This window comes from Lucilia sericata, unplaced genomic scaffold, assembly GCF_015586225.1.
Source record: "Lucilia sericata isolate MDLA Ls3-8-SP2 unplaced genomic scaffold, ASM1558622v1 Contig003109F_arrow, whole genome shotgun sequence".
In the NCBI taxonomy this organism is placed as follows: domain Eukaryota; kingdom Metazoa; phylum Arthropoda; class Insecta; order Diptera; family Calliphoridae; genus Lucilia; species Lucilia sericata.
In genome coordinates, this window is record NW_023996703.1 from 19,220 (window position 1) to 34,553 (window position 15,334).

General features: G+C 30.2%; 2 protein-coding genes across 2 annotated transcripts; one reads left to right on the forward strand and one right to left on the reverse strand.

The window, feature by feature from the left end:
- Window positions 1-631: 631 nt before the first annotated feature.
- Window positions 632-12,813, reverse strand: LOC119614596 (protein Lilipod-like). The gene is made up of 8 exons (XM_037970710.1): window positions 12,700-12,813; window positions 12,393-12,532; window positions 12,075-12,305; window positions 11,791-11,859; window positions 6,217-6,806; window positions 5,915-6,146; window positions 5,700-5,856; window positions 632-1,035 (listed from the first exon to the last, which is right to left on the reverse strand). Exons 2-8 carry the CDS (start codon window positions 12,508-12,510, stop codon window positions 1,008-1,010), a joined length of 1,425 nt encoding a protein of 474 aa, XP_037826638.1. The 5' UTR covers window positions 12,511-12,532; window positions 12,700-12,813; the 3' UTR covers window positions 632-1,007.
- Window positions 8,581-9,616, forward strand: LOC119614597 (tetratricopeptide repeat protein 12-like). The gene is given in 8 exon segments (XM_037970711.1): window positions 8,581-8,768; window positions 8,820-8,911; window positions 8,914-9,000; window positions 9,003-9,042; window positions 9,111-9,233; window positions 9,397-9,536; window positions 9,539-9,582; window positions 9,584-9,616. Coding segments are annotated over 8 exon segments (690 nt in total). The 5' UTR covers window positions 8,581-8,637.
- Window positions 12,814-15,334: the final 2,521 nt, after the last annotated feature.

Genomic DNA, 15,334 nt, shown 5'->3' on the forward strand with positions numbered 1-15,334 from the left:
ACCCGCCATCAAACCTCGTTTGACTCGAATGAAACTTACTTATGTCGAATTTCATCTATATACTCGTATTTTTAGGCCAGTTATAAGCGTTAAAGTAATTTTCTGAAGGGGACCTTATATTATGGGTCGATTATAATTATGGGTCGATCCTCATAAAAGTTTTTAGATAGATTTTGACTCGTATGAAACTTACTTATGTCGAATTTCATCTATATACTAGTATTTTTAAGCCAGTAATGAGCGATAAAGTCATTTTTTGAAGGGGACCTTAAATGGGGGGTAGGGTCAATTATGGACCGATCCTCATAAAATTTTGCATAGTGATTTTGGATGATTAGAAACTTACTTATGTCGAATTTCATCGCTATATTCGTATTTTTAAGCAAGTTATGGCTGTTAAAGCTGATTTTCGAGGTGCCACTTGTATGGGGGCTATCCGAAAACGTGGACCGATATTGCCCATTTTCAATACCAAACAAACCTTACCTATAAGAAATATTTGTGTGAAATTTCAATCCTCTAGCTCTTTCCATTCGGACTCTATCGTGCTTTCAACAGACAGACAGACAGACGGACGGACAGACGGACAGACATGGCTAGATCGTCTTAGAATTTAATGAGGACCAAGAATATATATACTTTTGTGGGTCTATGACCAATATTTCGATGTGTTACAAACGGAATGACAAAATCAATATACCCCCCATCTTTTTTGATGGTGAGTATAAAAATATTAAGTCATATTCGGATTTAGCACTGTTTATTCCTTATAGAAATGTATATTTTGGTCTCTGCGTTTCAAGTTTTTAAAATTTTGTTAGCCTGTGTAAACAAAGTCAGTTTGTAAGTTTTGTAAAAAGCGTTCCAGCACTCAAAAAAATTTGCAACCATTTAACATTTTTCGTAATAAAACTGTAAATTTCATAAATAATATTCGGATTCGAGTGTGTCTGTGTATTTTACAATATAACACTTAAACATAAATAGATGTACATAAAAGTTCTATGTCATCCCAACATAAATATCGCACTTAATCTGTAATTAAACAAAAATGAAACAAAAGAAATTAAATAGAAACAATTTTTGTTTAGTACAATTTTGATGAACGAAATGAACCAAACTATGACTGACAACAATGATTAGCGTAAAGAGAAAGAAATGTTAAAGAAAATTTTGCATTTTATAACTTGTGCCATTTCAGTTGAAGTAAAACAGTTTTTGTTTTTATTTTTTGTAATTATCACATAATTTTATTAAATTTTGTTTATGACTAAAGCATTAGTTAATTAAATGTATATAAAATGTTTTAATTAGTGTTTTTTAGCTGTAATGTTGTGTTAATTTGTTTTAAGGAACAGTTAGTATTAATTTAAAATATTGTTTTCATAAGTGTATAGTATGTAGTTTATATATTTTCGTTATTTTATTTATAAATAAACATATAAATTTTGTCTACCAATTAATTAGCATTTAAATATTCAATTAATTTTTTAAATTTTTCTAAATAGTAAAACAAAAACTATCTACAGATTAAACGAATGATTGCTAGAGAACACAGCCAAAGTTTATTTTCTATAACAATTCATCGAAAACATTAATAAAATACTATAGTTTACAGAAAATACTCACTGACTTTAGAGAAAACAGTTACAATTTAAACCTTTATTATTAAATATTTTAATATACTTTATAGTTTTATTATAGTGAGTATCGATCTTAAAATATATTGCAAACATACTTAAAATAACTATGTATGTATAATTGTTTAAGGTTTAGCATTTAAATGATTATTTTAATTTTTTTTACAAATTTTCAGTAAACTAACTTTTATTTATTAGATGCGTTTTGAAATTAATCAATAGATTATTGCTAATTATTAGAAATTGAATACTTTAACGCTTTCTATACATGTTTATTAATTCGTTATAGTTTTTATTTAACGTATGCAAAGTCATAGAAAAACAGTAGATCTTATTATGTATTTGTTTATAGTTTTAATTAGCAAATATTTATTTTAACCCTAAAGGATTTTTCTTGTTTGTGTATATAATATATTTATTGATTTACAGAATTACCACAATCGCTTTCGTATGAAAACCAAATTTAGTTAGAGAAACCAAATTTATAAATTTCTTAAAAAAAAAGAACATCTACAACAATTCTACACTATCGCGAATATGATAAATCGTTTGAAATGTTATTACTATTGCAGATTATTAAAACAAATCTTTTAAAATGAAAATTTTTTAATAATTTTTACATAAATTCCGTAATTTTTTTTTCTCACTGTAATCTTATAAGAATATATCACGCTAAATAAAATGTTTTAAAACACGTAAAATAGAGTATCAGAGTTCGATTCCCACCAGATATTTACTCTCTTACTACAATGTGTCTCTCTATAACACTTATGCCAGGCATGGAAAATTTAGTACCTTATTACTTTTTCAGTACTAGTCTTAGTCTAGTCTATAGTCTAGTCTATAGTCTAGTCTATAGTCTAGTCTATAGTCTAGTCTATAGTCTAGTCTATAGTCTAGTCTATAGTCTAGTCTATAGTCTAGTCTATAGTCTAGTCTATAGTCTAAGTCTATAGTCTAGTCTATAGTCTAGTCTATAGTCTAGTCTATAGTCTAGTCTATAGTCTAGTCTATAGTCTAGTCTATAGTCTAGTCTATAGTCTAGTCTCTAGTCTAGTCTATAGTCTAGTCTATAGTCTAGTCTATAGTCTAGTCATTTAGTCAGTCTATAGTCTAGTCTATAGTAGTCTATAGTCTAGTCTATAGTCTAGTCATAGTCTAGTCTATCGTCTAGTCTATAGTCTAGTCTATAGTCTAGCCTATAGTCTAGTCATATAGTCTAGTCTAGTCTATAGTCTAGTCTATAGTCTAGTCTATAGTCTAGTCTATAGTCTAGCCTATAGTCTAGTCTATAGTCTAGTCTATAGTCTAGTCTATAGTCTAGTCTATAGTCTAGTCTATAGTCTAGTCTATAGTCTAGTCTATAGTCTAGTCTATAGTCTAGTCTATAGTCTAGTCTATAGTCTAGTCTATAGTCTAGTCTATAGTCTAGTCTATAGTCTAGTCTATAGTCTAGTCTATAGTCTAGTCTATAGTCTAGTCCATAGTCTAGTCTATAGTCTAGTCTATAGTCTAGTCTATAGTCTAGTCTATAGTCTAGTCTATAGTCTAGTCTATAGTCTAGTCTATAGTCTAGTCAATAGTCTAGTCAATAGTCTAGTCTATAGTCTAGTCTATAGTCTAGTCTATAGTCTAGTCTATAGTCTAGTCTATAGTCTAGTCTATAGTCTAGTCTATAGTCTAGTCTATAGTCTATAGTCTAGTCTATAGTCTATAGTCTAGTCTATAGTCTATAGTCTAGTCTATAGTCTATAGTCTAGTCTATAGTCTATAGTCTAGTCTATAGTCTATAGTCTAGTCTATAGTCTATAGTCTAGTCTATAGTCTAGTCTATAGTCTAGTCTATAGTCTAGTCTATAGTCTAGTCTATAGTCTATAGTCTAGTCTATAGTCTAGTCTATAGTCTAGTCTATAGTCTAGTCTATAGTCTAGTCTATAGTCTAGTCTATAGTCTAGTCTATAGTCTAGTCTATAGTCTAGTCTATAGTCTAGTCTATAGTCTAGTCTATAGTCTAGTCTATAGTCTAGTCTATAGTCTAGTCTATAGTCTAGTCTATAGTCTAGTCTATAGTCTAGTCTATAGTCTAGTCTATAGTCTAGTCTATAGTCTAGTCTATAGTCTAGTCTATAGTCTAGTCTATAGTCTAGTCTATAGTCTAGTCTATAGTCTAGTCTATAGTCTAGTCTATAGTCTAGTCTATAGTCTAGTCTATAGTCTAGTCTATAGTCTAGTCTATAGTCTAGTCTATAGTCTAGTCTATAGTCTAGTCTATAGTCTAGTCTATAGTCTAGTCTATAGTCTAGTCTATAGTCTAGTCTATAGTCTAGTCTATAGTCTAGTCTATAGTCTAGTCTATAGTCTAGTCTATAGTCTAGTCTATAGTCTAGTCTATAGTCTAGTCTATAGTCTAGTCTATCTAGTCTATAGTCTAGTCTATAGTCTAGTCTATAGTCTAGTCTATAGTCTAGTCTATAGTCTAGTCTATAGTCTAGTCTATAGTCTAGTCTATAGTCTAGTCTATAGTCTAGTCTATAGTCTAGTCTATAGTCTAGTCTATAGTCTAGTCTATAGTCTAGTCTATAGTCTAGTCTATAGTCTAGTCTATAGTCTAGTCTATAGTCTAGTCTATAGTCTAGTCTATAGTCTAGTCTATAGTCTAGTCTATAGTCTAGTCTATAGTCTAGTCTATAGTCTAGTCTATAGTCTAGTCTATAGTCTAGTCTATAGTCTAGTCTATAGTCTAGTCTACAGTCTAGTCTATAGTCTAGTCTATAGTCTAGTCTATAGTCTAGTCTATAGTCTAGTCTATAGTCTAGTCTATACTCTAGTCTATAGTCTAGTCTATACTCTAGTCTATAGTCTAGTCTATAGTCTAGTCTATAGTCTAGTCTATAGTCTAGTCTATAGTCTAGTCTAGTCTAGTCTAGTCTATAGTCTAGTCTATAGTCTAGTCTATAGTCTAGTCTATAGTCTAGTCTATAGTCTAGTCTATAGTCTAGTCTATAGTCTAGTCTATAGTCTAGTCTATAGTCTAGTCTATAGTCTAGTCTATAGTCTAGTCTATAGTCTAGTCTATAGTCTAGTCTATAGTCTAGTCTATAGTCTAGTCTATAGTCTAGTCTATAGTCTAGTCTATAGTCCTATAGTCTGGTCTGTAGTCTAGTATATAGTCAGGTCTATACTCTAATCTAGCGGAAATTTAGTTTAGTACTTTATATTCAAAAATAGTACTGTTAGTTATAAGTTAGTACTATTTACAATTTTTAATTTTCTATGTCTGTTTTGTGTTGAAAATATTAAAGCAAATTAAAACAGCTTTTGGAAGCTTTTTTAAATTAATACAAAAATTAGTGAATCTAATATAAATCATGCAAAAAAATTAAATTTTTTAAATCTCACAAAAATTTTCAAATTTTAGAAATTTAAAAAATTAAAAAAATTGTTTGGATAGCTTTTTACATTAAACTTTAATATATTTGCATTAAAAACCATTTCGAAGACACTCTCTAATATTGTATTGAAATTATAATTTATTTAATTAATCTTAAATGTTTCACTAAAAATAAATTAAGACATGGTACATCAAACATAAAGTTATTTATAAATTAAAATGTTAAATGATTTATAGAGTTTATTACTAAATTACAAATTTAAAATGTTTAATGATAAATAAGTTATTGATTTGTTATGTATTTAAATTTTATATTAAGAAAAGAAAATGTAGCTTTTTGAAATGAACTTAAACTTTTGTATTTCTAGTATGAAAATTGGCAAAAACTCTTAAGAACGACACAATAAAACCATTATCATTTAAATGATTAATCACACTACGCCACATAATTAAAGCCATAGAAAAGAATGATGAAAATGTTGTGGGTAAAATAGAAGATTTTAAATGTTTAATAGGAACCATAGGTGAAGATGGGTGAGTTGTTAATGTCGTTGTTGGTAGTGTAGTATGATTTGGCAGAATTTTAATGGTTTTAAAGCGTCGTTTTAGTAAATATCAGTTGATGAATGACATGTAGTTAGTAAAAATTACATAATTCTCTACTAACCGCGCACAAAGCTCTTGACGCACGGTGGCGGTAAATTTATTGGCCACTACTAAAGCAGTGGTAGAGCCGAATACCAGATTGTAAAGTAGAACGATTTGGAAATTGCCCAACCATTCGATGGCACCAAAATCACCCAGTAAATCGAAATTGGTAATGCCTTAAAAAGATAAAATTGTTTTAATTTCTTATAAAACTTTAACTAAATATCAACTCACCTATAATACGGCTTAGTAATGGCAGGGCAGAACTTAAAATCAACACTAAAGCACAATTAAGTATCAATTGTGATAGTGAAGTTTTGCGCCTTTGTGGTCTTACATTACGCATAAAGGGCATGGTGTAGAAACCCACTGCTGAAGTGGCTCCCAAATAAAATATCAGACACACCTCTAGGCCGGCACCAAAGGGACCTAACTTCGATAAGGAAGTTATGCCCAAAGTAAATTGCTGCACAAAATTTTAAATTAATAAATTAAAAACTTTATTTTTAGATTAAAATTTGTTCAATTAAACTTACCCGTGTACTTAAAGGTAGAGCCTTGATGCCAATCAATAACTCCAGTGTATTCTGCACCACCAACAATATGGTAATGCCCGTAAAGAACAGTAACAGCAACATAGCCAAAGGATATACAAAATTTCTTTGAAATGCCGATGATTTCTTAAGTTTTTCCAATTCTTTACGCTCAGTTTCCAACTCTCTCAGTCTTTCGTTTAATTTGGCTTGATGATCATGTATCTCACCATTCATTGGTTTTCTTTGTATTAAATGTGATAATGAAGTACGTGATGATAGATTATTATAATAATAACTAAAATTATTTCTATTTTGTTGATGCGGTGAATGATGATGACCATTTAGCATGTTGTGTAAAATATAGCTGCCAGATGGTGTATCGTATGTTGTGTTATTGGATGAAAATGTACCATTAAGAGATTCGTTAATGCTAACATTTTGTAGCTCTAAATTAGCTAATTTACGTTTAACACTGGCTTCTTCCATATGAAAAGCAATATACTCTTCGTTGACATCACGCAAGAGATGTGGTTTAACCAAAACTTGGCCAACAACACCAAAGAGACGTACAAAGCCAAATGGTGTGCAAACTGGAAAGGAAAAGATATTAAAATAATACATTAAAAAAATTGTTAAGGTAAAAAGTAAACACATTGTGAGATTTAGAAAAATATTTTTAAATTTTATACATAATTTCATGTCTGTACCTAGCCTAGTCTATAGTCTAGTCTATATTTTAGTCTGTAGTCAAGTCTATAGTCAAGCCTATATTTTAGTCTATAGTCAAGCCTATAGTCAAGCCTATAGTCTAGTCTATAGTCTAGTCTATACTCTAGTCTATAGTCTAGTCTATAGTCTAGTCTATAGTCTAGTCTATAGTCTAGTCTATAGTCTAGTCTATAGTCTAGTCTATAGTCTAGTCTATAGTCTAGTCTATAGTCTAGTCTATAGTCTAGTCTATAGTCTAGTCTATAGTCTAGTCTATAGTCTAGTCTATAGTCTAGTCTATAGTCTAGTCTATAGTCTAGTCTATAGTCTAGTCTATAGTCTAGTCTATAGTCTAGTCTATAGTCTAGTCTATAGTCTAGTCTATAGTCTAGTCTATAATCTAGTCTATAGTCTAGTCTATAGTCTAGTCTATAGTCTAGTCTATAGTCTAGTCTATAGTCTAGTCTATAGTCTAGTCTATAGTCTAGTCTATAGTCTAGTCTATAGTCTAGTCTATAGTCTAGTCTATAGTCTAGTCTATAGTCTAGTCTATAGTCTAGTCTATAGTCTAGTCTATAGTCTAGTCTATAGTCTAGTCTATAGTCTAGTCTATAGTCTAGTCTATAGTCTAGTCTATAGTCTAGTCTAGAGTCTAGTCTATAGTCTAGTCTATAGTCTAGTCTATAGTCTAGTCTATAGTCTAGTCTATAGTCTAGTCTATAGTCAAGTCTATAGTCAAGCCTATATTTTAGTCTATAGTCAAGCCTATAGTCAAGCCTATAGTCTAGTCTATAGTCTAGTCTATACTCTAGTCTATAGTCTAGTCTATAGTCTAGTCTATAGTCTAGTCTATAGTCTAGTCTATAGTCTAGTCTATAGTCTAGTCTATAGTCTAGTCTATAGTCTAGTCTATAGTCTAGTCTATAGTCTAGTCTATAGTCTAGTCTATAGTCTAGTCTATAGTCTAGTCTATAGTCTAGTCTATAGTCTAGTCTATAGTCTAGTCTATAGTCTATCTATAGTCTAGTCTATAGTCTAGTCTATAGTCTAGTCTATAGTTATGGTCTATAGTAGTCTATAGTATAGTCTAGTCTAGTCTAGTCTAGTCAAGTCTAGTCTATAGTCTAGTCTATAGTCTATTCTATAGTCTAGTCTATAGTCTAGTCTATAGTCTAGTCTATAGTCTAGTCTATAGTCTAGTCTATAGTCTAGTCTATAGTCTAGTCTATAGTCTAGTCTATAGTCTAGTCTATAGTCTAGTCTATAGTTAGTCTATAGTCTGTCTATAGTCAGTCATAGTAAGTCTATAGTCTAGTCTATAGGTCTAGTAGTAGAGTCTAGTATAGAGTCTAGTCTTTAGTTTAGTATATAGTATAGTTTATAGTCTAGAGTATAATCTAGTCTATAGTCTAGACTATAGGCTAATCTATAGTCTAGTCTATTTTCTAGTATAATTTAATCTAGTTTCTTTGCGAATGCCCGTCCCTAGTTTTTAGAAGAAACTGATTTCTTGGCAACGCATTACCAAGGATTCGTATAGAGAAACAGGTTCTAAAATAATATTAAGGTTACTATGGCAATAAAAAACAAAATATGTGGCAACGATATTTATTTATTCTATTACCAAAAGACCATTTTCAACAGAAGCTAGAAAAACATTGAACACAATAATTAAAAAAAAAACTTAAATTTGTCAATTAAAAACAATTAACAATGAATACTCCCGGATTAGATGAAGATTTTTTGGAATTTGAATCAAAAGTTAATCAAGTTATGAAACTGCTGGAAGATATAAGCAATGCCAATAAAAAGGAGGGCGAAGAAGGAGCAACCAAAAAATCAGCGTAAGTTTAATCAACAGAAAATACATTTTTTCTTAACACCTCTAATTTCAGGACCAAAAATATTATGGATGAAATAAATGAAAATGATTTCATTATTACGGTCAAAGAGGACCGCACATCAATTAATAAAAATCAGCAACAAAAATCGAAGAGGCCGATAAGAAAGATGTAGCTGAAATGGATAAATTTACGTTTATGAAACAGCTGGAACAAGATGCCGAAGAAAGAACAAAAATAAAAGGGAGCGTGAAAGAATAGCTCAGAATTTTAGAAGGTTGGTTAAGAAGTAAATTTAATAATAATTTGTTGATAGGAGTATAATACAATTTCTTTTCAATATAGTTTGGGCAATGAAGCCTTCCGTAAACAAAGCTATGAAAAAGCCATAAACATGTATACCAAGGCCATAGATCATGTTAAGGATAGTCCTATATTATATAATAATCGAGCATTATCCTATATGAAGTAAGTAAACCTTAAACAATTAATATTTTGTTTGTCGAATTTTTCGAAAACCTGCAAAATTTGTTAAATATTTTTAACAAAGCTATTACATTTTTAATTATTGAAATTCTTTTCAAGCTTAAGGTTAATAATAATTTTTTCTTTATTTATCTTTTACGTGTAGATTGAAAAACTATAAACGTGCTATTATGGATTGTGATTATGTTTTGAATAAATTGGAAGAGAAAAATCTACGTAGTTGGCTATATCGTGCTGCTGCTTATAAACGTTGTGGCGATGAAAAGAATTACGAAACTAGCATTAAGTTGCACGAAAAAGTAATCCTAAGAAAACTGATTTTATTGATGATTTTTTTAGATAAATTTGCCAGAGAATCAATATGAATATTATATTATATAAAATTAATAAAAACATAAATTTGATATAATTCTACTTACAAACAGCTACGTTCACAATTCTATCTTATAAGCTAACACCAGCTTTTCCATGTTGAAAGCTAGGTACTCTTCATATAGCCCAGCCTAAAGTTAGTTTACAGTCTAGAATTAGTGATCCATGCGCAAAGCAATGTATTCTTCGTATAATAGTCTATAGTCAAGTCTATAGTGTAGTCTATAGTTTAGTCTATAGTCTAGTCTATAGTGTAGTCTATAGTTTAGTCTATAGTCTAGTCTATAGTCTAGTCTATAGTCTAGTCTATAGTCTAGTTTATAGTCTAGTCTATAGTCTAGTCTATAGTCTAGTCTATAGTCTAGTCTATAGTCTAGTCTATAGTCTAGTCTATAGTCTAGTCTATAGTCTAGTCTATAGTCTAGTCTATAGTCTAGTCTATAGTCTAGTCTATAGTCTAGTCTATAGTCTAGTCTATAGTCTAGTCTATAGTCTAGTCTATAGTCTAGTCTATAGTCTAGTCTGTAGTCTAGTCTATAGTCTAGTCTATAGTCTAGTCTATAGTCTAGTCTATAGTCTAGTCTATAGTCTAGTCTATAGTCTAGTCTATAGTCTAGTCTATAGTCTAGTCTAGTCTATAGTCTAGTCTATAGTATAGTCTAGTCTATAGTCTAGTCTATAGTCTAGTCTATAGTCTAGTCTATAGTCTCGTCTATAGTCTAGTCTATAGTCAAGTCTATAGTGTAGTCTATAGTGTAGTCTATAGTCTAGTCTATAGTCTAGTCTATAGTCTAGTCTATAGTCTAGTCTATAGTCAGTCTATAGTCTAGTCTATAGTCTAGTCTATAGTCTAGTCTATAGTCTAGTCTATAGTCTAGTCTATAGTCTCGTCTATAGTCTAGTCTATAGTCTAGTATATAGTCTAGTCTATAGTCTAGTCTATAGTCTAGTATATAGTCTAGTCTATAGTCTAGTCTATAGTCTAGTATCTATAGTCTAGTCTATAGTCTAGTCTATAGTCTAGTCTATAGTCTAGTCCTATAGTCTAGTCTATAGTCTAGTCTATAGGCTTAGTCTATAGTCTAGTCTAAGTCCTAGTCTATAGTCTAGTCTATAGTCTAGTCTATAGTCTAGTCTATAGTCTAGTCTATAGGTCTATCTATAGTCTAGTCTATAGTCTAGTCTATAGTCTAGTCTATAGTCTAGTCTATAGTCTAGTCTATAGTCTAGCCTATAGTCTAGTCTATAGTCTATTCTATAGTCTAGTCTATAGTCTAGTCTATAGTCTAGTCTATAGTCTAGTCTATAGTCTAGTCTATAGTCTAGTCTATAGTCTAGTCTATAGCCTAGTCTATAGTCTAGTCTATAGTCTAGTCTATAGTCTAGTCTATAGTCTAGTCTATAGTCTAGTCTATAGTCTAGTCTATAGTCTAGTCTATAGTCTAGTCTATAGTCTAGTCTATAGTCTAGTCTATAGTCTAGTCTATAGTCCAGTCTATAATCTAGTCTATAGTCTAGTCTATAGTCTAGTCTATAGTCTAGTCTACAGTCTAGTCTATAGTCTAGTCTATAGTCTAGTCTATAGTCTAGTCTATAGTCTAGTCTATAGTCTAGTTTATAGTCTAGTCTATAGTCTAGTCTATAGTCTAGTCTATAGTCTAGTCTATAGTCTGTTATAGTCTATAGTCTAGTCTATAGTCTAGTCTATAGTATAGTCTATAGTCTAGTCTATAGTCTAGTCTATAGTATAGTCTATAGTCCAGTCTATAGTCAGTCTGCTAGATAGTCTATAGTCTAGTCTATAGTCTAGTCTATCGTCTAGTCTATAGTCTAGTCTATAGTCTAGTCTATAGTCTCGTCTATAGTCTAGTCTATAGTCTAGTCTATAGTCTAGTCTATAGTCTAGTCTATAGTCTAGTCTATAGTCTAGTCTATAGTCTAGTCTATAACTCAAAAATGCTAAGAGTGGGAACAGGCTTATATTTGTTTTACACAATTTTCACTTTTCAAATATCCATATATCAACTTTGGAGTTAAATTTAAATAACTGCGTACATTGTAAATTTTTCCAACAATTTCCAAATGCAATTATTTACCAGTGTATAGAAAACAAATGAAAAAATCTCACAATGCAACAACATAAATATGTATAAACAAAAAAACTTACCAAGTAGCAGTAGCACACCCAAAAAAGATACACATGAATATAAAAATGGCAAATGAACGCTACCCAAATCTATAAATAAACAGAAGAAAACAAAAAAAGAAATAATTAATGACAATATCAGATAAGGTGGTAGTTAATATGACTAGGAAGGTATTACAATACACTGCACCCAGATAAATGATTTAAAATTACAAGCGTAAAATTTACAATAAATTTCCGCTATAAATTTATATTCACTTTTTTCTTTTCACAACAGCTATCGAGATAATGAAATTAAAACTTACTTAATAGCGATAAAAATCCAATCTTTTCTGGATCCATAACAGCGGATAAAACATACGTGAGACCTAATACAACAAATGCCAACAGGCTAAATACTGTAAATGTTTCATAGACACGGGGTATAATGCCTTTTTTATTGCCAGAGAACCCGGTCGATTCGGTAAATAGATAAGCGAATGGCAGGAATACAAACAGGGAGAGATTGGAGAACAAAAATACATGATTCCAAAGACCTAAATAGAAAATGTAGAAAATAGAAAACAATTACAATAAACATACGAATACAACAAACGTTATACGTTTACAAACAACTAACCCACCTTGGATCAATGAACTATTTAGCCATTTAACGTAGTAACTATTTGGATAAAGCAATAACACTTCATTGCTAGCTATGGAGACGGGTAATAATAGTGCTGCTCCAACTGCTATTGCCATTGAAAATGTACAAAGCCATGAGCTGTAAAATGATAAATTAAATTAAAAAAATAAATAAATAACAATCAATTCCAATAAAATGCAATAGATTTGTTTCGCTTGTTTTTCAATACATTTATCGACTATGGTTTGTTGTTGTGGCTAACGTGACTAATATTTACTATTATTGGTTATTTTATTTTACTCTACCTTATGCGATAAACTAATAATTCATCTTCATCATTGGAAAATAAATCATCACGATCTTTGCGTCGAAAACGTGAAATTAACACATATGATGCCAAAATATAATATAATCAAGAGGAGAAGAAATATCTGGAACGAAATGAAGAAGATAAAATTTAATAAATGTTTTATAAGTTTTTTTTTCATATAATTCCAAGACAATAATTTACTATTACTTTTTAAAATTTGTGATATTTCATTCCTTTCTATTAAAGTTAGAAAACATTTTATAAGGAGCATTATAGTGCAGAGATGAAATTTCAGTACTAGTCAATACTCCGAAGAATAACCAAAAGACCAATCAAGGACTAGTTCATAAACAAATTTCTAGAATACTCTAAGAAAGTCCATAGACTAGTTAATAGACTAGTCCGTAGAATAGTCATTATGACAGTTCATAGACTAGGGTGTGGCTCGTCCGTAAACTAGTCAATACATAGATTAGTCAAACGACTAGCCCATAGACTAGTCGGAAAAATTTTCCATAGATTTGTCAGTAGACTAGTCCATAGAAAAGTCTATAGCCTAGCCAATAGACTAGTTAATAGACTTGTCCATAGACTAGACAACAGACTAGATAATAGAATAGCCCATAGAGTAATCAATAGCCTACTCAATAGACTAGAACCTATAATAGTCATTATAACAGTCTATAGATTAGTGTCTGGGCTAGATCGTAAAACTATTCAATATATAGATTAGTCCCAAAGATTAGTCCACAGATTAGTCAGTAGAATATTCTATAGATTTTGACAGTAGACTAGTCCATAGTCTAGATTTAGTTAATATACTTGATAGAGTTGTCAATAGACTAGTCAATAGACCAGTCAATAGACTGGTCATCAGACCAGTCCAATAGAGTAATTCATAGCTTAGTCAATAGACTAGTCCCTAGAACAGTCATTACATATAACAGTTCATAGACTAGTGTCATTTCTATTCCCTAAACTATTCCATATATAGATTAGTCAAAAGACTAGTTTATAGACTAGTCAGAAGAATATTCCATAGATTTGTCAGTAGACTAGTCCATAGTTTAGTTCATAGAGTAGTCCATAGTCTAATCAATAGACTAGTTAATAGGCATCTCAATAGTAGTTAATAGACTTGTCTATAGAATAATTAATAGTCAATAGACTATAAAATAGAATAGTCAATAGAATAATCAGTAGACAATACCATATATTAGTCAATAGATTAGTTAATAGACTAGTCAATAGACTAGATTGACTAGTCATTAGACTAGTCAATAGACTAGAACCTAGAATAGTCATTATAACAGTCCATAGACTGGTGTCTTGGCTAGTCCGTAAACTAGTAAATATATTAGTGGAAAGACTAATCCATAGATTAATCAGTGGAATATTCCATAGATTTGTCAATAGACTAGTTAATAGACGTTTCTATAGGCTAGTTAATAGACTTGTCAATAGACATAGTCAATAGACTAGTCAATCGAATAATCAGTTAATAGATTTATCAATGGACTATTCCATAGACCATTCTATATACTTATCAGTATGACTGTACAATAGACTAGTCAATAAACTAGCCAATAGAGTAGTCAATATACTTACTAGATCAGAGAGTAGTCATTAAACTAGTTCACAGACATTGCAATAACCTAGTCAATGGACTTGTCCTACAGCTAGTCAATAACAAGCCTACTGAATATTTAATAAACTAGTCCATATGGTAGCCAATAGTCTAGTTCAAAGGCTACTCAATAGGATTATTCAATAAAACTTGTCTATAGTTCATAAAATAAAAGTTCTTTAAGTTTTCAAAAACTTTTACTGTAGCCCTCGTACGGCACAAGTTACCACTTTTAATCGACGATTCTAATCTTATACAAGTTGTTTCATTATTGACGATCATTTACTGATTATTACTTTGCTGATTAGCCCAAATTTTGATATCGAAATGAAAGCAAATAAAACTTAATCGAAATATAAACTCTAACATTATGACTACAACTACAAAATGTCCAATGTTTAGGGAAAAACCAGAATATTTAAAAAAATATATTTCTTTAAAATCTTTTATAACAATTAAAAGATAATAATACTTTTTAAATATTTCAAGTTTAAAATATTAAACACAATTCTATAATCGCAGTTATAATGCATTTATATTATAAATTCATATATTTATAGCACACAGAATAGAACGAACGCACAAGAGGTCTTATAATCATTATCTCTAACAAAGTTAATAATAAATCTATTTTAATAATAAAACAATAGTCAAACCGACAAATAAATTGAAATCAATATCAGTAATAACAAAAAAATAAACATTATAATAAATAAAATAAAAAGTGTAGTAAAACGTCCACTGAGCCAAATGGACTTTGTAATGGGAAAATATCTTTTAGTTGACTAAAGACAAGAAAAATAGAAATTTAAGTAAATAATAGAAAATAAAAACAATTAGCAAAATAAATACAACAAGAGGTGGACAATAGTCAACTTGAAATTAAATAAAGAAAACACACTTGTTGATAATAATTGAAAAGAAAAGTTGTTTTTCAGATGCGAACAACAACAAAATACATTCAAATCAACAAGATATTGAAATCCAACTAAATTAAGTGAAA